Here is a 26,363-nt window from a genome sequence, read left to right on the forward strand (position 1 = left end):
CCTTACCTCCATGCTATCTCTCCGTCCCCTAAACTAAAATTTTTTTTCATTGCAAAAGATGTAACAAAGGGAAAAAAACCACATCATATATTTGACAGTATATGTAAAATAAACCTCACAACTTAACAAGCTTGAAAAAATGGGGAGAGGAGATGAATCTACAGAGTTAGAGAAAATTAAATAGATTGAAAACATTGAAAAATCATAGTAATTTTTGCATATAATTGTACTACTTTCAAATGTGAAATTATTTAAAATGCATTGGTCTAATATTGTTTCCCTAAACAGAGCCACATTCATCATCATATAGATGTTAAGAATTTCCTTTATGGCTGAAATGATAGTACTGCAGGAGTACACTTGCCTTGACTTGCAGTAGACCCTGGTTGTATCCCACCACGAAATATGGTTCCCAGAGCTCACCAGGAATGATCCCTGAGCACAGAGCTAAGAGTAACCTCTGATCACCAGCAGATATGAACTCCAAACCAAACCAAAACAACAACATTTTTCTTCTGCTTAGACTATGTATATGTGTCATGTATGTTTATATTACTGTTACTTACATAGCTTCCCTCCTCTCCTTTCCATCTCCAGCCCAGGTTATGCTCTTTATTAATCTCTCAATGAGAAAATGAAAAACAATTTTAAAGGAAAGTAAAGCAATTCATAGGAATAAATCACTGATTACCCCAAGTCTTCTTTTATCTGTTATCTTTATCATTATGGATCTGAAGACAATGCATAGTAACCAGCTAGTTCAGAAGATATGTGTAGATAGATAAGTAGATATGATTTATAATTACTTTACAATCCTGAATTTAATTTAATCTTAGTGAAGCAAGATAGTTTTAATTGAGCAAGACTTACTTAGAAAGATGTAAGGGGAGAAAAAGAGAGGAATATTTTAGATAATAGACTTCTCCAGACTCTGTGTGTGTGTGTGTGTGTGTGTGTGTGTGTGTGTGTGTGTGTGTGTGTGTGTGTGTGTACATAAGCATATACATAGGTAGTGGAAATCTCATGCCCCAGTCCCCAGGGGATTGGGGAACTGGAGGCAACTCCATCCACATAAGGTTAAGGAGATAAAACAAGCTCAAGGACTTTTACCACTACCTATCTGCTAGCAGGTAAAGATACCAGCAGGCCAGCTGGCTAGCTGTGGGACTGAAACCGAAAGTAGTCTCTCTTACCCTAGGACTTGTTGGGAAGAGTAGGGCCAACTCACTAGGTGAAGAGGTTGGGGAGGGACAATCCAGAGGTACTTCCCACCAACAGGGGATAAGCACAAACAAACAAGAATTATTCTGAATAAAGCAAAACTGGTTACTCTAACATACACATACACATGTATATATGTACATATATATATATATATATGCTTTATGTATATATGTTTAAGGAGAACACAGGCATGAAAGAAAAAATGACAGTACTCACTTTTAATTTGAACAAAAGCAGGATTATGTAATGGAGACAACATTAGTTTATTCATTGAAAGATGTACAATTTGAGTCACTATGAGGTACCCCTAATTTACTTGCCTATTTGGCTGCATTTCACTCATTTTGATGAGATAAAAACTGATATTTTCAAAATGAAATTTAGAAAGGCACTAGGGATGACTGAGCAAAACATTCTGTACATACGGTGCTGTGCTCATATACTTGTGATTGAAGTCCACTCTTATGCTTCCAGCTTTGGAGGACTAAAAACCCTATGGTATTTTGGTTTTTTACTTCCTGAATCAGTATGATTGCATCTGTATACACATTAGTCTTGCATACATTTTTGATTGATATATTTTGTTAAGATATGTTAACTCCAGTTACACAAAAAGTATAATTTACCTGATTTATAAATTGTACCTAATGATAATTTTTATTTATGTATAACATAAACCATGCTATAAGCCATTTAATTTTTTCTTTTTTAAATGAATGATCATTAATGTTAACATGATATAAAGTGTAGTTCCTCTCTGAACTAGGTAAAGTAAGATGTGTGCGAATGTATTCGTATATTTATACATATATGTACATACATATCAACATATACATTTGTGAATAATTAGTTGTATTGTTCCTCATTATTGTTACTAATAATTTCTGTAATGTGGTTAGAATATGAATGAATTTTGGGGTTCACCCAAAGTTGTGCCTAGGGATTCCATGTATAGATATACTCAATTCTTCTCTGTATGCCTGACATTGCAGTGTTTGAGTTGGTGGTGGCTGCTGTGCTGCTTAGACTCATGTGCTGTGCTAAACACTGGGCCTGTGTATGCCAGGCATGCACTATCTTTCAGCTCAAAATTGCACACTGATTTATCTCTTTGGCTGCTGGAACATATTTTAAAGACTTAAATGGATATTACTACTAATATCGAATCAAACTTGAAATTTTTTCTAAAGTCACTGATTTTTAATCTACTCAATTCTCATTTCCTCATCTCCTGTATTAGAAGAGCCCTTATAGAACTTTTAAATACTATCAGTTAACAAACTTTGTGCTGTGTTTTGATGAAGTGTAGTTGAGCTTGAACTCTGACTTTTTAGTGATGACGCTTTAGTGGACCTGCATATTTCATAGAGGACTGTATGGTTCGTTACTCTACTTCAGAAGAAATGTTTTCAGATAAAAAAATTATTCTGTTTAATACAGTATACTCTTGATATTTTTTATTGGTTTTTGGGTCACACCTGGCAGCGCTCAGGGGTTATTCCTGGCACTACACTCAGAAATTGCCCCTGGCAAGGTCAGGGGACATACGGGGGATGCTGGGATTGAACTACCATCCTTCTGCATGCACAGGAAACACCTTACCGCTGTGTTGTCTCTTCAGCCCCCACTCCTGATTTCTTGATGTTGATATTAGTTTGCATTCTAGAATAAAGGTAAGAGGAAAATATTAACTGATCAAAATTGTATTAAAGCATTTCGTTTAAATAGATAAAGCGATTGTGTTGTAGCATTTATTCTTGTATGTAGAGCTATAGTCCCTTCCTTCCTTCCTTCCTTCCTTCCTTCCTTCCTTCCTTCCTTCCTTCCTTCCTTCCTTCCTTCCTTCCTTCCTTCCTTCCTTCCTCCCCCTCCCTCCCTCCTTTTCTCCCTCTTTCTCCCTCCCTCCTTCCCCAGTGCTTGCAGAGCTACCAACCTACCTCTTAATTTACTTTTGCTGTGTCCAAAAGGTTCTGGTACCTTATATTCTTTATCAGTTTCGTTTGTTTCCAGAAATATATTGAGTTCCTCTTTGATTTCTTCTCTAACCCACTGATAATTCAATAGTAAACTGATTAATTTTCAGGTGTTAAAATTATTTTCTGCAATTAGTTTTTATTTTCAATAATCATGGTTGATAAGATAGTTGATAGTTTCTTTTTGTTAGTTTTTAATTGAGTCACTATGATTCAATAAATTCTCTAGAAATCAGTAAAATCAGAAATACAAACTTGCTCATGATAGAATTTAATCATACTGTTCACTCATTCAATTCATTCAATCCAATACTCATCCTATCACCAGTATGCGTTTCTCGACCTAATGTCCCCAGTCTCTCTCTTCCTCTGCCCCAGCCAACTGCCTTGTCCTTCCTTCAACCTGCCTCTTTTGAAGACATCCCCCTCCTTTTTCTTTTCTTTTTAGACACTGTAGTCCAGAAATAAAAGAGGACACAAGGAAATGGAGACACATACTCTGCTAATGGATCAGGAGGTTTAACATCATAAAAATGTTAATACTCCCCAAAGCATTATAAAGATTTAATACAATCCCTCTAAGACTCCCATAACATTCTTCAAAGAAGTGGATCAAATACTCCTAAAATTCGTTTGGAATAATAAATACCCATGAACAGCTAGAACAACCATTCAGAAAAGGAATATGGGGCATCACTTTTCCCAAATTTAAATTGTATTACAAAGCTATAGTCATTAAAACATCATGGTATTAGAATAAAGAAAGACCCCAGATCAGTGGAATAGACTTGAATATGTAGAGAATATTCCCCAGACATACAATCAATTAATCTCTGATAAAGGGATGATTAATGCAAAATGGAGCAAGGAAGCCTCTTCAACAAGTGGTGTTGGGACAACTGGTCAGCCAATTGCAAAAAAGCGAACTCAGACCTCCATCTAACACCATGCACAGAGATCAAATCCAAATGGCTTAAAGACCTTGATAGCAGACCCCAAACCATAAGATATAAGAAGAACACATAGATAAAATACTCCCCAACATTGAGACTAACCTAATCTTCAAAGAGTAAACAGCTCTCTCCAAATAAGTGGATACAGAGATAAATGGATGGAACTATAATAAGCTGAGAAGCTTCTCACCTCAAAGGAAATAGTGCCTAAGATACAAAAGCCACTCACAGAATGAGAGAAACTATTCACCCAATACCCATCAGACAAAGGGCTAATATCTCAGATTATAAGGTACTGACAGAACTTAACAAGAAAAAAAGCATCTAACTATTAAAAAATGGGGAGAAGAAATGAACAATTTCTCAAAGAAGAAATACAAATGACCAAAAGGCACATGAAAAAATGCTCCACATCACTAATCATCAGGGAGATGCAAATCAAAACAACAATGAAGTACCATCTTATGCCACAGAGACTGGCACACATCACAAAGAATAAGAACAATCAGTGATGGTGGGGATGTGGGGGGAAAGGAACTCTCATTTACTGCTGGTAAGAATGACATGTAGTCCAATCTTTATGTTAAAACAATATGGAGATTCCTCAAAAACTGGAAATTGAGCTCCCATATGTTCCAGTTATACCACTCCTAGGGATATACTCTAGGAACACAAAAATGCAATACAAAAATACCTTCCTCACACCTATATTCATTGTAGCACTATTTACAATAGCCAGTCTCTGGAAACAACCAAGATGCCCTTCAACAGATGAATGGCTAAAGAAACTGTGGTATATATCCACAATGAAATATTATGCTCTGTCAGGAAAGATGAAGTCGTGAATTTTTCCTATACATGGATGGATATGGAAACTGTTATGCTGAGTGAAATAAGCCAGAGGGAGAGACACACGGAATAATTTCACTCTTCTATGGGTTTTAACAACAACAAAAAGACTTTATTATAATAATGCCCATAGATGAGGGTTGGAAGTACCTGTTCACGGTATGAATCACCACAAAGAGTGCTGAGTACAGTTAGAGAAATAACTACACTAAAAACTACCATGACAGTGTTAATGAGTGAGAGAAATAGAATGCCTGTCTTGAATCCATGCAGGGGATGGGGAGGAGGGAGATGGGAGGCACTGATGTTGGAAATGTTGCAGTGGTGATGTGGTGTATTATTTTTTAATTAGTGAAACCCAACTACATTTATGTTTGTGATCACGGCGTTTAAATATTATTAAAAATGAAAGAAATGACACTTTTTTTGGGTCTCTCATTGTTGAATAAAAGCCTTTTGGATTGGCTTGGATGATGGAGGATGGTGATGGCAGAATGAGAGGCCTTTCTCCTCCAGTCCAGGCCACGTGTGTCTGCAATCCTCTCCAGCCAGCAGGTCAGCAGCTTTCAGGATAGCGGCGTGTAGAAAATTCACAGGGAATCAGGGTTCTGGAGATATCTAATCTTTATTCAGCCCTGGCCAACATGTGTGGCCTATCATCTTGTACCTATTTAAGTATGCTATCCTCAGCTTGCCCTGTGAATTAGCTTCTTTCAGCCATCTCTCCTCCTCATCCTCTGATCCTCCATAATCCTCATCAATCCCTTCCTGGCCTTCCAGCCAAACCTTTTGTAACCCCTCAAAGACCTCACCCAGAAACGGGCAGATCTTTCTTGCAGGTAAGGTTACAGGAAGAATGAGGGTTGGGCAACATCTCATAACCTTTTTAAGGCTGAATTTATGTTTTTTGATACTAAAATGCCCACCTTGGTCTTTTTGAGAGGGTGGTTAGAAGAATTGTCTTTCCACCTTTTACTTTGAGCCCATGTATAATTCTAAATATTTTTCTCAAGTGTGTTTTTTGCTGGCAGCATTTTGTTGGGTTCAATTTCCTAATCCATCCTGCTACTTTGTGTCTCTCAACTGGTGCAGTTAGCCCATTGACTTTGAGAGAGATGAGTGTCAATGGAGTTTTGCGCTCTTCCGTAGGAGTTTGGTGTGGCTGTCCAATTAATCTTGTCTTAAAGTCTTGTAAAGATGGTTTTGAGTCTCTGAAGCTTCTGATCTGTTGATTTATCCATGAAGTTGGTTATCATTCCTTCAAATCCGAATGAGAGTCTGGCTGGGTGAAGAATTCTTTGTGCTTTGTTCATTTCATTGTATTTTGTTTTTATCTATCTCCCACCATTGTCTTCAGGCTCTGGGGGGTCCTTGGTAAATCTGATGTATATTTAAGGGCATGCTTTTGTATATGTTTTCCTTCTTTGACCCTGCTGTATCCAATATTTTATCTCCACGATTTTCATAATTTTGATCAGGATATATATTTTATTTTACCCCCCTCTCTTTTCCAGGATGTATATTTTAGAGTATTTTTATTTGTATCTCTTCTAGCTGTTATCTTTCAGGCCTCCAGGATGTGTGATGTATGCAATCTCCAACTCTGGGAATGTCTTAGCAGTGATATATTAGACCATTGCTGCGTCATTGTGTTGCCTTCCCAGTTCTTTGGAAACCCAATAATTCATATATTGCTTAAAGTTGTTGTTCCTAAAGCTTTTTCGTCATTGTTCATTTATTTTGAGGCATTATAACATATTCTGCTGTTTCCTGGAAATTTTTTGAACCTCGTCTTTGAGCTCACTGATTCTGTCTTCAACAGCTGATATTTTACTGGTGAGGTTTTTTAGTGAATTTTCCATTTCACCTACCAGATTTTTAGTTCTGCCATTTGTTTGTAGTTTTTTTTTTATTTCTACTCTCATACCTTCTTGTGTTTTATTAGATGTCCTTTCCATTCCTTCTTTGAGCTTGCTAAACATTCTAAACATTTCACTCTGAGATTATATGGGGCTTATAACTGATTGCATCTTCAGAATTATAGTCAACCCAGGGTGACTTTCAGTGCTGCTTTACCATGATACCTTTCTGTATTCTGGAACTATTATCTTTCCACTTCACTTCTCTTTCAGTGTGTTTCTCCCCCACCTCCTGAACACACCCTCCCCCTCTAGGAAGGGCTATATTCAAGGAATGAGATTACCTTGCAACAACATGAGCAGCCTTTGCTTTAAGTTCAGGGTCAAACTTCTGATCTGTGTTTAGCACCAGAACCTTAGTCAGCTCTGACAGATGGTGGGCTCTTTCCTCCTTCTCTGGTCTCTGGGGCTCTGTTACTGTTTTTGTTTATTGCACTTACGTAGCTTCTAGATTACTCTTCCACCTGATTTGTTTTACTCCAACTGGACTGTCAGCTTTGAGGAATTTGGACTTGTGTGACCTCATGCTCCAGGAACTCCAGGATCTATAGAACTGAGCCTATGAACTTACATGACAGTGGCTGTAGGATGTGGGTGTGGCTGCTGGGACTTCTGTTAGTCTGAGAGGGAGATATTCTACTCCATTCTCAGAAAATCCCAGTTTTGTTTTGCTGCTAATTATTGAGTAATTAAACACCCCAACCTCCTTGGCTAGTGACACTTAACATTAGCAGACACAAATGCATTATATTTATCTGGGATTCTTGGCAGATCATAGATTGCTGGTCAGAACACCCAAAATTTCTGGGGGTGTAGTCAAGGTTTCTAAATCCAGCCAAAATTTGAGAGACACTGTCTTTGCTGATCAGCAGGCTCTTACATCTCAAGGTCCAATGACAAGATCAGAACTCAGATGAGAGGAGAGACTGCTCTCAGAGTTGTTTAGAAAAACAGGAAATTCCAGTGTCTGTTTGCTGAATAAATAAATGCCTCAATTCCCAAACAACAAATATATCATGTTTTTATCTCAGATCTTAATGCCTTTAGATTTATGTCAAATCTTGAACAAAGGGAATGTTGGTCTTGTTAATAAGAGTTGCATTTTCCAACCTGCATATTTTCTCTTATTCTCAGAGCTGTAATTAGATATATAATCTTTGAGATGGTATGTCAATTTGCTTATTCAATTTCAATTTGCTTATTATGTATAATTCTTATGGGCTAGGGAACAAGCCTATAGTTTTCATCTTTTGTACCTACTACAGATCTTCCACTTTCTCAGATATTTGTTTACTGGATCATTTTCTTATAAATAAGCACATTACATTCTTTGAAGTGTCTTTTCCCATGTCACTGCCCTTGGGAATTCTTCACCCTATTGCCTCCTTTGAAACGGAGTAGGACTTACTTTTTGGCCTCAATTAAAGTCGTAGAAGGGAAGAGAGACATCTTGCGGACAAATGTGTGTAATGCAGTTAGGCTCCTTTGCCTGCAGTGGCTACCAGTAATAGGGTTGCTGTGATAATTGGTTGGTGTTCTAATCAGGATTAAGGAGTTTGGCAGACTTTAGAAAAGCTTCATTTATTACTACAGCGATAACTAGCTGTAGGATTTTAGTACAGCTCCATTGGTAATGGAAAAAATACAGATATGATGCTGAATTGCAAAATACCATTTAATGTTTCGCTTTTAAAAAGAAGTCCATAAACCAAGCCAGCCCCAAAGAGTTACATTTAATGTTACCAAATAGTGAGTTAGGAATAAAGTTCATTAGGTATCTTCATAATGATATAGTAAAGGATTGTTATTTTGGTGGCCAGAGGGGTAGTATAGTGTGTAGGGCGCCTCCCTTAAATACTGTTGATCAGCGTGCATCACCTCTGCATCGTCATGAGCACTGCCAGGAGTAATCCTTAAGATTCTATTTTTCACAAATTATTGAAACTATATGTATTACTTTAAGTGATTTATTTATTTATTTATTTATTTGTTTATTTATCTTTTTGGGGGACACACCAGGTGATGCTCAGGGGTTACTCCTGGCTATGCGCTCGGAAATTGCTCCTGGCTCGGGGGGACCATATGGGAAGCCGGGGATATCAAGCCAAGGTCCATTCTGAGTCAGCTGCGTGCAAGGCAAACACCTTACCTCTGTGCTATTGCTCCAGCCCTTTAAGCGATTTATTGTTACTAATTTTAAGACTAGAACTTGTGGCTAAAGAAATAATACAGCATATAGGATGTTTTCCTTGCAAGTGGCTGACACAGGTTTGATCTCATATGGTGCCCCAAACCTGCCATGAGTGATCCCTGGGCACAGAGCCAGGATTAAGTCCTGAACACTTCCAGGTATGGCCCCAAAACAAAAGAAATAGAACCCAACTGTTAAGACTTTATTGACCTTTGCATTACACGATAAATTGCTTGTAATAATGGTAATAATTTAACAATATATGCGTTTTATCTTGGTGATGTAAAAGCCTTTTAACAGAACTCTCCAATGCTTCCCATTTTTTATTGCCTGAAAGTATTCAAGGTTTAAATATCACCTTGTCACATAAAGCAGTTGTATTTCTCTGTACACCTGTTTTAGTTAACATAGTGAATGATGATGTGGTTCTATGCATTGGGAAATATGCTGGCAGATTCCTTTGATATAACTGAATGATTACTTTTTTATAAAAATTTTAGTTTTCCAATTTTTCTGACTTTTTAATAAGAAGTCAACTTACAGTTGATGCAGGACTTTTTTTTTTTTTTAAGTATACTAAAAGATCTTGCGTGTTTTGTGCCAAAGTTGAATTGTGATTAATGATTTTGGGAGTTTGTTTCTTGGTACTGATTTTTACCACCGTGAGAGTCATTTTAAAGAGCACTTTTAGTTAGAATAAGCAATGAATGAGTAAACCAACATCAATATTAAAAAACAAAATAACATACAAGATATTTTTTTTTCATTCCCTCACATCAACCCTCACTAATTTTTGTGAATGTTTCTGAACCCGCTTGCCTATTCCATGACTATCCAGGCCAGATTTTCATCATGAATTCTTGCTATAATTTCCTAACTAGCTGGCTGCTGCTGTAATAAAACCCCTATAAGAAAGTAATTGTTTTGCAAGCAAAGCCAAAGGGACCTAGTTCATTTCCCACTGTTAACTTGATCAAGCCAGCCAGTGTGCCAGGGTTTGAGACTCTGACATGATGATTCTCGGGCCAGGTGGTACTGATGGGTTATTTACCATGGGTGGTACTATGGAGAACCTGTCAGCACGGGGATCAAACCTCACACATGCTCAAATCTATCCATCATTCCCAAGGAGGTTGTTTATGACTTTGCTCATGAATAACTTGTTTGGCTGTAGGAATAAAGTCCAGCATATTTCCATGTTCTGAGTGACTGTCCATTATCTGGCTCCTCTCCCCATTTTATACAGCTATTATTCTGTCAAACAGGCCTTTCACAGATAGGTCCTACTTATTGTTGCCTCTTCCAGAAATAATATTCTTGTTTCTTGTTTTGTTTTGTCAGTATTCCAGGTGCTGTTCTTAGAGATCATTCTCCTGGTGGGAATAAGAGGACCTTATGGGGATTGGCGATACAGCCCATGTCAGCTGTATGTAAAGCAAACACCCTACTTGCTCTACAGTCTCTCCAACCCTTCCAGAAATATTCTTGCCATTGATATGTCATTCACCTCAAATATCTGACTTCCATGGCTATTCATCTTCATTTTTGGATCTCATTGTAATTATATTATGTGACATTGAGACTTGTATTGTTAATTTGACTCCGTTTGTATTATGTCCCACTTTCTAGATACTTCAGCTGAAAAAGGGATTTAGTGTTTCTTAATCCTTTTTATTATCTGTGCTAAAAGAGGTCAAATTTTGGAATTATTTTTTAATCCGCAATTTCTAGTTGAGATTTTTTTCATGCAAACTGCTAATGTGGAAATGTCTGAAATTTGTGAGTTCATTTTGCTCTCTCTGCCTTTCACAGTCTTCAATTATACAAGAAGTTAAGCCCCTCAATTATGTGCCACAAATTCTAGTACTTTTTCAGTTTTATCCATTGTGAAACTCACTTTATGATTTATAGTTCATGTGACCTGTAATGATTGGAAAGTCAATTAAAACTCCATTGGATATAATGGGGATACTAACTTGAGATGTCAGATTACTTTCTTATAAGAATATTTTTATTTAATATCCTGTGATATATTACTACCATATGTGTAATAGCAGGATCCCTGTGTATTCAGAAAGTGATATAAATTCAAAATTTATCCTTAGCATTTAAAGACCTGGATTCAAATACCAGGTCATTCTGTTTGACCTCAAACTATTTATATAGTTATAAGAATAATTTTAGTTATCTAGAAATGTTCTTAGTAAGACGAAGATGAGAATAAGCTAATTAAAAGTGAAATTTTGGGCTCAAAGAGAGTACAGTGTATGCGTTGCTTGCCTTGGACCTAGCTGACCTGCATTTGATTCCTTACACCCCATATGATCCTTTGAGCACTACTACTAGGTGTGGCCATTCTCCAGAGCTCCTAAAAGTTTTTTCTTCCTTCCACTGGCATGTGACTAAACTTCTTAAAACTCATAAAAGGAAAACAAGAAGAAACAGATCTGTTTTGCTAATGAATTCACATGAAAATGAATTTAGTATCAAATTCATACAAAAATTATATAATAGAAAAGATGTTCATACAGTAAGGGATTGGTTTGTTTCTTTGAAATAAAGGCTGTTTCTACATTGATTTGATTCAAGTTAATGTCAAGTTCTCTTATTAGGTAGATGATGTTCAGGAAAGGTTCATATGGTGATCTAGCCTTTGAACTTACTGAATTTCTAATTCAAACTTACTGAATTTCTAATGCATCTACAAAAGCAAGTTATTCTTCCAAATAAAAAAATTTATTCAATAGTGTTTTACTATGTCATAACTCCTTAAATGTTTCAAGATGAAAATATCTATTTAAGTGGTAACTCGAGTTAGATACATTATTCTAACTGAAGTCCTCTGAATACCAAATGTCAGTCAACGAAAGTCTTGGTAATAAAATACACATCGGTATACTTAGTAAGCCTATTTTTAATTGTATATTGTGCTTCTAGAATTATTATGTTAATTTTTGATTAAACACTGGGTGTTTTTGATTGAAAGCTCATGTTAATATCTACAATAATTTCAATTTGATTCTATATCATCAGAGTGTTTTAGTAGCAGAATACATTAACTAGAAGTTCTGTCTTTTCAAATTCTAAAAAATATGTCCCTGTTTCAATGCATAAATTACAAACCCGAGGGGCCGGGTAGGTGGCGCTGGAGGTAAGGTGTCTGCCTTGCAAGCCCTAGCCAAGGAAGGACCGCGGTTCGATCCCCCGGCGTCCCATATGGTCCCCCCAAGCCAGGGGCGATTTCTGAGCGCATAGCCAGGAGTAACCCCTGAGCGTCAAATGGGTGTGGCCCAAAAACCAAAAAAAAAAAAAAAAAAAAAAAAATTACAAACCCGAGTTTTAAAGATTAAAATTAATGTAAGAAAAATATTTGGTAAAGTCAAACAGTATAAGAATGAAATTTGCTATGATATTAAAAATTGTTTTAGACACTGATTTACTATTAGGGTGATAAGGCTTTGTGCATACATGTAATGCTTCAATGCCTCACATTCTATCGGTCTCCTTTCCTTCAGTTTCTCAGGGTATTTACTTCTCCCCCTCCCTTTGTTCCTTAAACTTGGGCTTTGTTGTTTTTGGCCATTTGTTTTTCTCTTCCTAAGCTTTTATGTCTCACAGTCCAGTGAGACACTCCAGTCTCTTTTCTGACTGACTTTACTCAGATCTCTAGATCTGACTATTTCGCAGCAAATTGCCTGAGTAGTTTGTTTCTAGCTGAAACTATTTTAATATATATATATATATATATATATATATATATATATATATATATATATATATATATATATGATTTTTTGGGGGGCCACATCAGGTGATGATCAGGGGTTACTCCTGGCTATGCGCTCAGAAATCGCTCCTGGCTTGGGGGACCATATGGGACACCGGGGGATCAAACCACGGTCAGTCCTAAGTTAGCGTGTGCAAGGCAAATGCCCTACCGCTTGCACCATCACTCCAGCCCCATATATATATGGGGCTGGAGTGATGGTGCAAGCGGTAGGGCATATATATATATATATATATATATATATATATATATTATATATATATATATATTTAATACAGTCATCTGCTCTTTACCATTTGGTTTGTTTCCAGATTTTGTTTATTGTAGACAGTGACTATAGTAGTGCAAATATCTTTTCTGGATAATTTTTGGGTCTCAGATAGATGGTAAGAAGTGGAATTACTGGGGCCGGTGAGGTAGCACTAGAGGTAAGGTGTCTGCCTTGCAAGCGCTAGCCAAGGAAGGACCGCGGTTCGATCCCCTTGGCGTCCCATATGGTGTCCCCAAGCCAGGGGCAATTTTTGAGAGCTTAGCCAGGAGTAACCTCTGAGCATCAAATGGGTGTGGCAAAAAAAAGTTTTTCATATACCATTTCACAATCAAATTTGGGGCCAGTGTGGTGGCGCTAGAGGTAAGGTGTCTGCCTTGCAAGCTCTAGCCAAGGAAGGACCGCGGTTTGATCCTCTGGAGTCCCATATTGTCCCCCCAAGCCAGGGGCAATTTCTGAGCGCTTAGCCAGGAGTAACCTCTGAGCATCAAACGAGTGTGGCCCCCCCAAAAAAAGAAGTGGAATTACTGGAGTAAATGAAAGCTTATATTTTTTTCATAATTTTTTCAGAAGTGTCTATATGTTTTCCCAGAAAATTAGAGGCAGCAGTGAATGAAGGTTTTGTTTCCCCCACATCCAGACCAATACTAATTTTTGTCGTTATTGTTATTTTTGATACGTGCCAGTCTCACTTATGAGATAGTCTTTTATTGTTATTTTCCTGATGGCGAGTCACCATTTTTACCCCCATATAGTATATGGGGGTAAATATATAAATACGCCAAATTTATGCATATCTTCTTTGAGGAAGTTTTTGTTCATCTCCTTTCTGCAGCATATTTTTGTGTGAGATGGTCTTACACTGATTTTGAGGGTGATAAGGTTTTATTAAGGAAGATCTCCTATACCCTCTGCTGGTAAATAAAAGGTACTTCATGTTGTTTATTCTAAACTTGGTCTCTTTCCATAAAGATTTTCAAATAGGAGGTAAGTCAGTCATTGTAATATTTAGTAAAGAAATAAACTTTCCTTCTTTGATTTTAGTGCCACAGTCAGCGGTGCTCAGGGGGAACTCCTGGGTCTGGGCTTGAGGAAGGCTGTTTTCCATATAATGCCCCTCTAATGCTTGGTTTCCTTTTGTGGGGGGGGGGGGGAGGATTGTGTCTGGGTCATACGTGGCTTTGCCCAGGGCTTCTCCTGATTCTGTGCTCAGGGATTACTCCTAGTGGTACCCAGGGCTAATATGGAATGATACTAGGAATAGATCCAGGGTCTGCCACATGTGGCAAGTTAAGTGCCTCACTCTTGTACTATCTCTCCCGTCCCATAAAGCTTGACTTCTTTTTTTTTTTTTCTTTTTGGTTTTTTGGGCCACACCCGTTTGACGCTCAGGGGTTACTCCTGGCTATGTGCTCAGAAATCACCCCTGGCTTGGGGGACCATATGGGACACCGGGGGATCGAACCACGGTCCATCCGCTTGCAAGGCAGACACCTAACCTGTAGCGCCACCTTCCCGGCCCCAAAGCTTGACTTCTTATTGGTTATTATTAACTGTGTTAAATTGTTAGAAAGGGAAAAGAGACAGAGATACATAGAGAGAGGAGAGAGACAAAAGCGGGAGAGAAGGAGAGAGAAAAGAGGAGAGAGAGCCGAGATAGAGAGAACATGTCTGCTCCAGAGGCAGGCAGGGGCGTTGGGAGGGAAAATGGGAATGTTCATGGTAAGAAATGTGTACTGGTGAAGGGTAATGCGTATTGTATGACTGAAACTAAATCATGAACATATTTTGTAACCACGATGCTTAAATAAAGAAATTCATAGAAACACTATCTACTTTTACAGTTAAAAGCATTAAAATGGAGATTCCAGTATTGAAGATAGTTCAGAGGATGAGTGCAGACTTTGCATGCAGTAGGCTTGGGTTTAATCTCTGCTAACATATAGTCCCCTAAGTACCACTGAGAACATCTCCTGATCATTGTTGACCCTAGATGTATTGCTGGATGTAACTTCAAAAACAAAACAAAACAAAAAACAAATAGCATGGAGGTGTGGAGTTTGCCTTGCATGCAGAAGGATGGTGGTTCGAATCCCGGCATCCCATATGGTCCCCGAGCCTGCTAGGAGAGATTTCTGAGCATAGAGTCAGGAGTAACCCCTGAGCACCACTGGGTGTGACCCAAAAACAAACAAACAAACAAAAAAAAACAAAAAAAAAGGAAGACATTCTTTGTTAAATTATTTTCATGTACTACTTGATAATAAACCATACTTTTTTTTTTCTGCTTCAGTTTTTGTTCTCTATGCCAGACATAATATAGTTCATAAATATCACATTCTTTCACTTCTCAGGATATCCTACCAAATTCAACACTGCCAGTTGATTTAGCTTTAATCTAAATATTTTCCTCAGCTCATTTCTGTAGTTTCTCTAAGTTACAGTTTGTTTAAAAATCTAAGTATTCTTTATCATTTAGTTTCCTCAGCTGCTGGTCTGATTATATTCAAAATTCCCAAATCAGTTTCTAACGGGAGAATCTGTTCCAGTTCTTATTATTTTAAGTAGATATTTTAGCCTGGTCTGTGATTCTACTAAGCCCAGGTCAGTGACATGGTGATATACTTAATGCTAGATAACAGAAGCATTGGGAGCATTTCATACAGAGACCAGTTATTCTGTGTATTTCATGTGCACTGCATGTAAATAAATAAGCAAACGGTTAAGTTGGATGAATTTACCAAATTATAGAATCAAAGTTAATAATGGTGAGTCTTCGATGCTGATTCTGTGTGTTTTTTAAATATACTTTAATATTGGAAATCTTGAAATTTTTTGCACCATAACCAAATTTTTATAAAAATTACAGGGTAGTATTTTTGCTTTTAATTTGATAATAAAAATCAGAATTTCAGTTCTTACATTGAATGACGATATTTGATTTTAAAATGTCTTATTTATAATTGACTCTTGACTTATCTTTTTTTTTTTTCCTCTCCCCTAACTCTTCTTAGGCTGCTAAGTTGGCTGCTACAGTGCATCTTTTGGCGTCCCAATGGGGGACTCAGGATCAAGACGATCTACCTTGGTCTCCAGGTTGCCAATATTCAGAAGAAGTATTAGTAGAAGACATGATTCCCTTCCTTCCTCACCCTCTTCTAGCAATACAGTTGGTGTACACAGCTCCTCTCCCTCTAGTACCAACTCAAGCTCGGGAAGTACTGGTAAACGTAGGAGCATATTCCGTACTCCATCCATTAGCTTCCATAAGAAGGGGAGCGAAATTAAGCAAGAACCTATCAACCAGAACCTTAGTATTTCCAATGGTGCTCAACCTGGTCATAGCTGTACACAAAAACTAAGTTCGGAAGAACATATAAAAACCAGGGGTAGACATTCTGTTGGTTTTAGTAGTTCACGGAATAAGAAGATCACAAGATCTTTGACAGAGGATTTTAAGAGGGAAAAGGAGCACTCTACGACTAAGAATGTCTTCATAAATTGCCTAAGTTCTGGCAAAAGTGAAGGTGATGATTCTGGATTCATAGAAGAGCAAGGTCACCGTTCTGTTAAACAGTCAACCAAGAAGTTGCTTACTAAATCTTTTTCATCTCACTCTAAATTTTCAAAGCCAGTCCCACAGAGTCAGCCTATTTCTTTGTCTCCACAATCTGGACTTTCCCTGGAAATTAACCAGAACCAAGAGAGAGAAACTGCACTAATAAGAGAGTCGCCATCTTGCTCAATGGATGTAACAGAACAGGTGGAAAGCTCTTTGCACTCTCCGTTGCTTTCTGCTGATTTCACTGTGGCTCAGACCCCTTCCGAGTTTTTAACTTTAACGGAAGATTCTATGTCTGAGGCATATGCACTTCCGAAGAGTGGAAGCCAGGCCTCCCACAGTGGCAGCCTCAATCACAACGATTCTACCTCTCATGGAACTTCCAGCCCTGCTGCTGCTTCAAAGACAACAGCCCTTGTAGGAGGTGTGCCCTCTGCAATGGTATCTCCTGTGAAATATAGATTAGAAGGTCGCTGTAGCCCTGAATTGCATTCCTTACCAGGAACCTCTGCTGCTAATCAGAAGGAAGTGTTATTGCAAATCACCGAACTACCTGATACAAATAGGAAGAACTCAGAGCATCACTTGTCAGGAGAAGTGCAAAGAGAAGAACATAGGGTGTTACAAAATAGTGAAGCCATGCTGGGTACTAGTACAAGCACCCCAAAAAAGCTTGGATTGTCTGACCAGCAAAAAGCAATATCTGACCGCATTAAAGGAATCTATCCTATTTCAGATTCCAGGATAATACCCTCTGTTGGTGATCATTATGCTTTTAACAGAACATCATATGGGTATGATCCAAATCCCGTCAAAGGTATGCTGACTTTTGTGTCATAAGTTATAAAAGTATGATTCTCAGTGTTTGTTTAATTTTTTACCCAATATATTGAATGAAGTTTAGAAAACACATAATAATTTTCATTTGCCTTAATATTTTTTTGCATTTAGTCACCATTTATATATCATTTAAAGAAATTTTTCTTGCTATTCTTTTTAAACTTCAATTATGCCAACTTAACTATATAGTTAGTATTTCTTAAATAGAATAATACTGATTTTATTTTACATTTCATACACTCAGTGTGTCCCTTGAATGTGCTGAATAGTTTGCATGCATTTTTCACAATATTAAGTTTTGTTTATATAAATTCTATAATTAAGGTTTAGGGGCCAGTGAACCATGAAGGAGACACTGTGCTTGCTCTGCAGTCCACTGACTCTGGTTTAAATCTCCATAAAAGCATAAGGAGCATTATCAAGAGTCACTCCTGAGCATAGAGCCAGGGAATGTTCCCTGAGCACTGACAGATGTAGCTTTCAAATCCAAAGTATACAAATCAAAATGTTTAAGATTAGGTTAAAGAACACTATAAACATATTAGCAAATATTAACCGGAGAATATTCAAATATTAAAATGTATGCAGTTTCAAAAAGAATAGAACCAAAAGGGTAGCGTTGTCATTAGGTTACTATAATCAAGTCTTGCTTGATTGATGACCTGCTCCACTATCTGTGGAGTGGCCAGCAATTGTCACTCACTAGAAAATGATTAACTACAGCCTTTACTGTGGCCATTATACACAGAAAAGTTATTTTACCATATTTGATTATGTGTCTTGTTTTGGGCTAATAATTATTTAGTTTATTACAATTATTTACAGCTTGACAAAAAGTGAATCAAACAAGTTGATAATCTAAATGTGAAAGCTTGGTTGATACCATTTGTTACTAATCTTTACTGGGTTATTCTACCTGGTGTTCTGTTTCCCAGGTTTGACCTTGTAGTGCAAGAGGGTTTTCCTTTTTAAAAATACTGATTGATAAAACTGCCCATATACATAGATACACATTTTATCCATTCTTTTGTTGACTCTTTCGTTGAGTTCTTCTTACACTAGCATTATTTGCATGTGACTTAAATGAACATGGGAGTGCAGATACTTTCCTGAGATAATGATTTGTTTCCTATGAGTATATTCTCAGAAATGGGATTAGGGGACTTTCTCTGTCAAGTTTGGTTGACCTAATTTATAGTGGCCGATTTTATAGTGTTTGTACTGGTTTACTTTCTTAAAGGTATACAAAGGTTTTCTTTCCTCCACACCTCACCAACACTCTTGTCTTTTATATTTTGTATAAAGGTTATCTTATTTTTTCATTTCCCTGATGATTAGTGACATGCTGTATGAAGAGGCATATATTTCTTGACATGTTTTATTTGTTTCTGCTTGTGGCTGGAGGCAGTGCTTGAAGAGCATTCTAGTACCAGGGACTGACCCTGGGTAGCCTTTGTGTAAGACATTCGCTCCAGTCTTTGTGTTCTCTCTTCACCTTGCTGAGTGCTTTTCTATCTTCTTGGGAAAAATGTCCACTTGGTCCTCCTTGCTGAGTGCTTTTCTATCTTCTTGGGAAAAATGTCCACTTGGTCCTTTGCCAATTAATATTTTGTTTCTTTTGCTATTTAAATTTTTTTAAGTTCCTTATATGTCTTGGCCATTAATATCAGTCCCTCATGTAATTTGCAAGTGTTTTCTTCAATTTTATAGGTTATTTTTTAATTACGTTGAGTTTTTAATTTATTGTCCAGGAACCATTTTTTTTTTGTTTTTGGGTAACACCCAGCAGTGCTCAGGGGTTACTCTTGGCTCTACTCTCAGAAATTGCTTCTGGCAGGCTCAGGGGACCATATGGGAAGTCAGGATTCAAACTATCGTCCTTCTGCATGCAAGGCAAACACCCTACCTTCATGCTATCTTTACGGCCCCATGTCCAGGAACCTTTTAATTTGACGTTTCAACACTTGTTTCTGTTGCCTTTCTGTTTGAGATCAGATCTCAAAAATTATCTTGGTACCTGTATTTCCCCTGAGCTTTGAAAGTTTCCAGTTTTATGTTTAAATTTTTATTCTGTTTATAGTCCATTTTAGTGCATGACCTATTGAGTAATACTATTAAGTCTTAATCTTTTGTGTGGTACTTTCCAGTTTTCACACTCTTTCAATTGATAGGCTGTCTTTTCTTCAGGGCATTGTTTCCTTTATGAAAATATATCATGGCTAATTATTTATGATTTTTCTATTCTGTTATTAATGTGTGCTAGGTTTTGATGCCCATTGCATATTGTTTTGGTTACTGTAGCTTTGTTATGTACTATGGTTTTTTTGTTTTGTTTTGTTTTGTTTTTGAGGGCCATATCTAGCGGTGATCAGAGCTTACACCTGGCTCTGTGCTGAGAAATAGTCCTGGCAGGCTCAGGCTCATATGGAATGCTGAGGATCAAACCTGGGTCTGTCCTGGGTTAGCCTTATGCAAGGCAAACACCCTGCTGTTGTGCTATTGCTCCAGCCTCCTACTATGTTTTTATTCTTTCTAGTTTTCCTTTTTTTTATTCTTTTTACTTATTTTTATTAAAACCACTGTGATTTACAAAGTCCTTCATAGTTGGGTTTCACACATGCAATGAACCATGATTTTTTTTATTTTTTTGGTTTTTGGATTTTGGGTCACACCCGGCAGTGCTCAGGGGTTACTCCTTGCTCTATGGCCAGAAATCGCACCTGGCAGGCACGGGGGACCATATGGGATACCAGGATTTGAACCACCGACCTTTTGCATGAAAGGCAAACGCCTTACCTTCATGCTATCTCTCCGACCCCAAACTATGATTTCTTAAGATTGCTTTGTTATTTGCTGACTTTGTGATTCTAGCCAAAGATTTTTGAATTTTCTTTTTTATTAAGGCCACAGTAGTTTCCCTAGAAATTGCTTTGAATTTTTCTAAAACTTTGAGTAGTACAGACATTTGACAACAAATTATTTCAGTTCAGTTCATGATATTGTAATACAATGTGTGTATTATTTAATTTATTTCATTGGCATCCTATTATCTTCAGTGTAGACATATTTTACTTCTTTGTTAATTTTGTTGCTAAGTGTCTTGATGAATGGCATTATGAATAGTATGATATTATGAATGTATGTGATTGTTTTTTGCAATTTTTGTTTTTTGCTTATTTGCTATTTATAGTTTTCATTTTCTTTCATCGGGGGATCCAGAGGGGATTCTCAGGGAATCTGGGTAGCTCCTCTTTTTGATGATACTTGGCCAATTAGTGCTGCAGGGACTGTCGAGGCCACCAGTACAACGGCATCAGGTGGTGCTCAGGAGATCTCGTGTGCTGGGGATTGAAGCTGGGTCAGGGGCATGCAATGCACAGGGGCATGTCTCTCTGGCCCATTGTGATCTGCATTTTTCAGGGCTTTGAACTGAGTCTAACTGGAAATAACATTAGAAAAGATTTTCAGATTATTAGAGTTTCAGCCATGCAATTTGGTGGAATCCATGTGAAGACTCTGGGGTACAGGATGTAAGGCAGGATTATGCCTCTGGTCTTCTAGGAGGAACAAGAATTCTAGAGCACCAAGGAAGAACAAAAAAGAGTGCAAAGTTGAGAATGAGATTAAGCAACTGCATAATATGTAGTTACACTGAGGTGATGCCAGGAAAAACTGAAATTAATTATCTATCAGTGGAGACAAGGTGGTGTAGAGCCACTGAGGCAAGAATCCCAGAAAGTCTTGCAGCAATGAAATTGATGAGGTTGTGCCGTGCGTTGTGCCAGATGTTAGAGGTAGGACAAATGAAGTGAGAGGTTTTTGTATCAGCTTCAGAAGAATCCAACATTAGGTAAACTCAGCAACCAGCATTGATCTAGGAAGTTTCTTGTGATAGATCATTTTGGAATGCCAGATGAATTGCCCATATGCTGTCGTCCACTGGAGCATTGATCAAAACTTCATTCCGTCATTTGTATTATTTTTTTCTCAATTTATGTTTTTACTAGTTCTTGCCAGTAGCTTCAGTCCATTTCGAGAAGGAAGATTCATAGAGAGGCGATTGCGATCTTCCTCAGAAGGAACTGCAGGGAGTAGCAGAATGGTTTTCAGACCCAAAGATGGAGGAAACATAGAAGAAATTAATAGTCTAAGAAAGCAGCGAGCAGGCTCTTCATCTTCCAAAATGAACAGCATGGTAAGTTTATACACACACGTATATGCATTATCTATGAAATAATTTATATTTCTTTTTGAAAATATTTTCACCATTTTATTTTTTATTTTTATTTTTATTTATTTCTTTGGTTTTTTGGGTCACACCTGGCAGTGCTCAGGGGCCACTCTTGGCTCTATGCTCAGAAATTGCCCCTGGCAGGCACAGGGGACCATATGGGATGCCAGGATTTGAATCACCGTCCTTCTGCATGAAAAGCAAACACCTTACCTCCATGCTATCTCTCCGGCTCCTTATTTTTAATTTTTTTATTGATATATTTATTTAAGAACCATAGCTACAAACATGTTTGTAGTTGGATTTCAGTCATTAAAAAGTATGCCCCACTTCACCAGTACAACCTTCCCACCACCAATGTCCCCCATTATCCTCTTCCCCCACCTCCTGCCTGTCTTCTAGACATATATTCTATTTTGCTTATTCACTACCATTATCTTGATAGTTGTTGGTGTAGTTATTTCTCTAACTGTACTCACCAGTCTTAATGGTAAGCTTCATATCATGGGCTGGTCCTTTCAAATTTCGTCTCTATTGTCTTTACCTCTTTAGTTGACTCATGGTATTTGAGCTTATGTGGCAATATTGTGAATGGGATTGTTTTTTAAGGTTCATTTCTTTTCTATCATTTGAGCATAAGAACGCCATTGATTTTTGTTGATATGTATTATGTTGATTGATTTACTTATGTTAAATCATCCTTGCATCCCTGGAATGAAACTTATTTGGTCATGGTGTATGACCTTCTTGATGAAGCATCAGATTCTATTTGCTAGGATTTTGTTGAGGATCTTTGCATCTGTGCTCATCTGGGATATTGATCTGTAGTTTTATTTCTTTGCAGCATCTCTGTCTGGTTTTGGTATCTGGTGATGTTAACTTCATAAAAACTATTTGTATTTTTAATTGTTTATTTAATTTAACCTGTTAAATTAAATTATTAAATCTAATTTAATAATTCATATTACTATTTAATTAATTTAATTATTTAATATTATAAATTATTATTAAATTTAAAATATTTAATTTAAAGTGTTTATTTAATTGTTTCTTCAATTTTGTGAAAGAGCCTGAATGGACTATTAGTTGGTATTCTTGAAAGGTTTGAAAGAATTTGTAGTGAATCCATCTGGGCCTTGGGCTTTTGTTTTTGGAAAGACTTTTGATTACCAATTTAATTTTCTCAATAGTGATAGGCTTGTTTAGATATGCTAGATCATCCTGGTTCACCCATGGAAGATTATAAGAGTCCAAGAATTCATCCATTTCTTTCAGATTCTCATTGTTTATGGCAGAGTTTCTCAGAGTAGTCACTGATTAATTACCCTTTGAATCTCTGCAGTATCTACAGAGTCTCATGCTTTTCATGTCTAACCTGGTTTATTAAGTTTTTATCTCAGTTTCTTTGTGAATTTTGCTAGTAATTTATCAATTTTGTTTACTTTTTCAAATAACTAACTTTTGCATTTATTGATCTTTCAGATTGTTTTTGATTTCCACCTTATTAATTTTTGCTCTAAGCTTTATTATTTCCTTCTGCCTATCTATTTGTGTTTTGTTGTTTATCACTTTCTAATTTATTTTAGAAAATATGGAACGCTTCACAAATTTGCGTGTCATCCTTGTGCAGGGGCCATGCTAATCTTCTCTGTATTGTTCCAATTTTAGTATATGTGCTGCCAAAACAAGCACATCACTTTCTAATTTTATAAGATGTGTCATTGAGTTGTTTATGTAGGCCTCTTCTTCCTTCCTGATGTATGCTTGTAAAGCTATAAATTTTCCTCTCATTACCGCTTTTGCTGTGCCTCACAAATTCCGATAGTTTGTATCTTCATTGTTTTATTTCCAGGAATCTTTTGATTTCCTCTTTGATTTCCTCTCTGACCCACTAGTTGTTCAGTAGTGAGCTGTTTAATTTCCTGGTGTTAAAGGTTTTCTTCTGTGTTCATTTGTACTTCACTTCTAATTTCAGTGCATTGTGATTTGAGATGGTAGTCTGTACAATTTCATTCTCGTGATTTTATGGAGGTTTGTTTTAGGACCAGCATGTAGTCTATACTGGAGAATGATTCATGTGCATTGGAGAAGAATGTGTATCCAATTTTCTAGGGGTGGAGAGCCCTATCAATATATACTAGGCCACCTTCTTCCATTTGGCCTTTTAGAGCTAGTATATTCTTGTTGGGTTTCAGCCTGGTTGACCTATCACATGTTGACAGGGCAATATTGAGGTTTCCCACTATTATTGTTTTGCTACTGATGTCTTCTTTCAGATTAGTCAACAATTTATTAAATATTTTGCTGGTCCCTCATTGGGCACATATGTGTGTAAGAATGTGATTTCTTCCTGTTGTACATATTCCTTTATTATGAAATATCCATCTTTGTCCCTTATAACTTTTTTAAGTCTAAAATTTGTGCCATCTTATATTGATATGGCCACTTTAGCTTTTTTTAAAGGCTCAGTTTGCCTGAATAATTGTCATCCAATCTTTGATTTTGGTCTTTTGATTTTGATGTTTGTTCTACTGTTTAGATGTGTTTCTTGTAGGCAACAAAATTTTGGGTTTAGCTTTTTGACCCATTATGCTGCTCTGTATCTCTTAAGTGGTTCATTTAGTCCATTGACATTGAGAGAGATAATTGTCATGGAATTTAGTGTAATCTTTATGTAGAATTTTGCTATCTTTGTTGGTCTGTCTTGTCTTAAAATAGACTTTTCAGATTTTTTTTAAGTCTGGTTTTGTGTTTTGTAGTTTCTGAGCTCTTGTTTTTCCATGAAGCTATGTACACTTTCTTCAAATTGAATGTGAATCTGCTGGGTGCAGTATTCTAGGCGAAGCATTTATTTCATTGTCACTATATCCCACCACTACCTTCTGGCTTTGAGGGATTCTTGTGACAGGACTTCTAAGGAGTTGACTTTGCCTTTTCAAGTTCACTGTCAAACGCGGTCTTTCTAGCCAGCCTTTGATTCCTAGCACTCTGGTATTTTTTTCTTAAATGACTGTGTTTCCTACTCACTTAATAATAAATAATATGTAAAGTACTCAAAACAAAAACCACTTACTGTAGTTTAGATATTGTAATTTTAAATGATAATTAGATCATTTACTTTTTGTGTGAAAAAAGCAATTGAGGACAGTTGTAAGGCAGCCTTAAGTGACACTTAAGACAGCACTGAAAGCTATCCAAACCATGGCAGTTCTAGGCCAGTGATGGCTAACCTTTTTGAGCCCGAGTGCCCAAACTGCAGTACAATGCCTGGTCCTCCCAATGACCAGTCTGGCCCCGTTGCCAGGTGAGCTGCAAAGCAGACACCAGCACATGCCTCCCGCCACACTGCATATCTTATATTGAGGACCTTCCTGTGTGCCAGCTGCAAAGCCTTCATGGGCCACACATGCCATAGGTTTGCATCTAGATTCTCCAGGGGTCCTCCAACTTTTTAAACAGGGGGCCAGTTCACTGTCCCTCAGATCATTGGAGGGTCTGACTCTAGTCAAAACAAAACTTATGAACGAATTCTTATGCACACTGCATATATCTTATTTTGCAATGAAGAAACAAAACAGATATAAATACAATATGTGGCCCGCGGGCCATAGTTGGAGGACCACTGTAGGCCATAGATAAAGCTTTATCTATTTTAAACTTGTATGAATCAGTAAGTACGTACACAACAGATGATAAGGAACTCACAATATACTAAAATATTGTCTTTCGATTTATATATACTTATATATAAATAAGAGGTTATTATTTTTTCTCTGAGTTAAAAATGGTCACTATTAGAAAAAGAAAAAAAAAAAGGCGAGGGGTGAAGGGTTTAGAAAAAGAAAAAAAAATGGGCACTATTACTCCCGACCAAAGTTAGTGTTATTGCCAATAATTTGTATATCTGAATTTTTATTTGAAGTGAAATGATTATTCTAACATCACAAACATCACTAATTATAGTTTCTTTTTTAGGATTAATTTTTATTTTATTTTATTTTTTTTTGGTTTTTGGTTTTTGGGCCACACCCGGCTATGCTCAGGGGTTACTCCTGGCTGTCTGCTCAGAAATAGCTCCTGGCAGGCATGGGGACCATGTGGGACACCGGGATTCGAACCAACCACCTTAGGTCCTGGGTTGGCTGCTCGCAAGGCAAACACCACTGTGTTATCTCTCCGGCCCCAGGATTTAAATTTTTTAATATTAACACAAAGTTAATTTTATTTCTGACTTTTAAAAATTTATCTGCTGACCAGTGGTTGGTCATATGCATATGGTCATTCCAGGTTCAATCCTTGGCATCCCATATATGTCCCAGAGAACCTTTTAGGAGTGACCCTAGAGCAGAGTTAAGAGTCATCCCAAATACCATTGGGGTGTGATCCTCATACCAAAAAACTTGTAAAAACAAAGGAAAAAGTGCCTGCAGAAATGTATGTCATTCAGCCACTGGATGGCACCAGTGGCCCATTTGGTGGAAAACTAATACATTGAAAAAGAAACTTGGATCTGGAGGGTATAGTGCTGCGTGAAGTTAGTCAGAGGAGAAATACAGAATGATTTCT

General features: G+C 37.2%; 1 protein-coding gene and 1 non-coding gene across 2 annotated transcripts in view; one reads left to right on the forward strand and one right to left on the reverse strand.

Moving 5' to 3' along the window:
• The first annotated feature begins 16,182 nt into the window (after positions 1 to 16,182).
• The window catches only part of CCSER1 (coiled-coil serine rich protein 1), an 809,928-nt gene continuing 799,747 nt past the window's right edge, over positions 16,183 to 26,363 (forward strand). Inside the window, exons 1-2 of the mRNA XM_049790093.1 lie at positions 16,183 to 17,543; positions 21,574 to 21,761. Coding sequence (XP_049646050.1) covers positions 16,220 to 17,543; positions 21,574 to 21,761 — 1,512 coding nt within the window. The 5' untranslated portion in view covers positions 16,183 to 16,219. The remainder of the gene's footprint in view (positions 17,544 to 21,573; positions 21,762 to 26,363) is intronic.
• Positions 23,383 to 23,489, reverse strand: LOC126032899 (U6 spliceosomal RNA). Its single transcript, XR_007504059.1, has one exon. It is a non-coding gene; the product is annotated as a U6 spliceosomal RNA (small nuclear RNA).

The sequence above is a fragment of the Suncus etruscus genome, chromosome 16 (assembly GCF_024139225.1).
Source record: "Suncus etruscus isolate mSunEtr1 chromosome 16, mSunEtr1.pri.cur, whole genome shotgun sequence".
Taxonomy (NCBI): Eukaryota; Metazoa; Chordata; class Mammalia; order Eulipotyphla; family Soricidae; genus Suncus; species Suncus etruscus.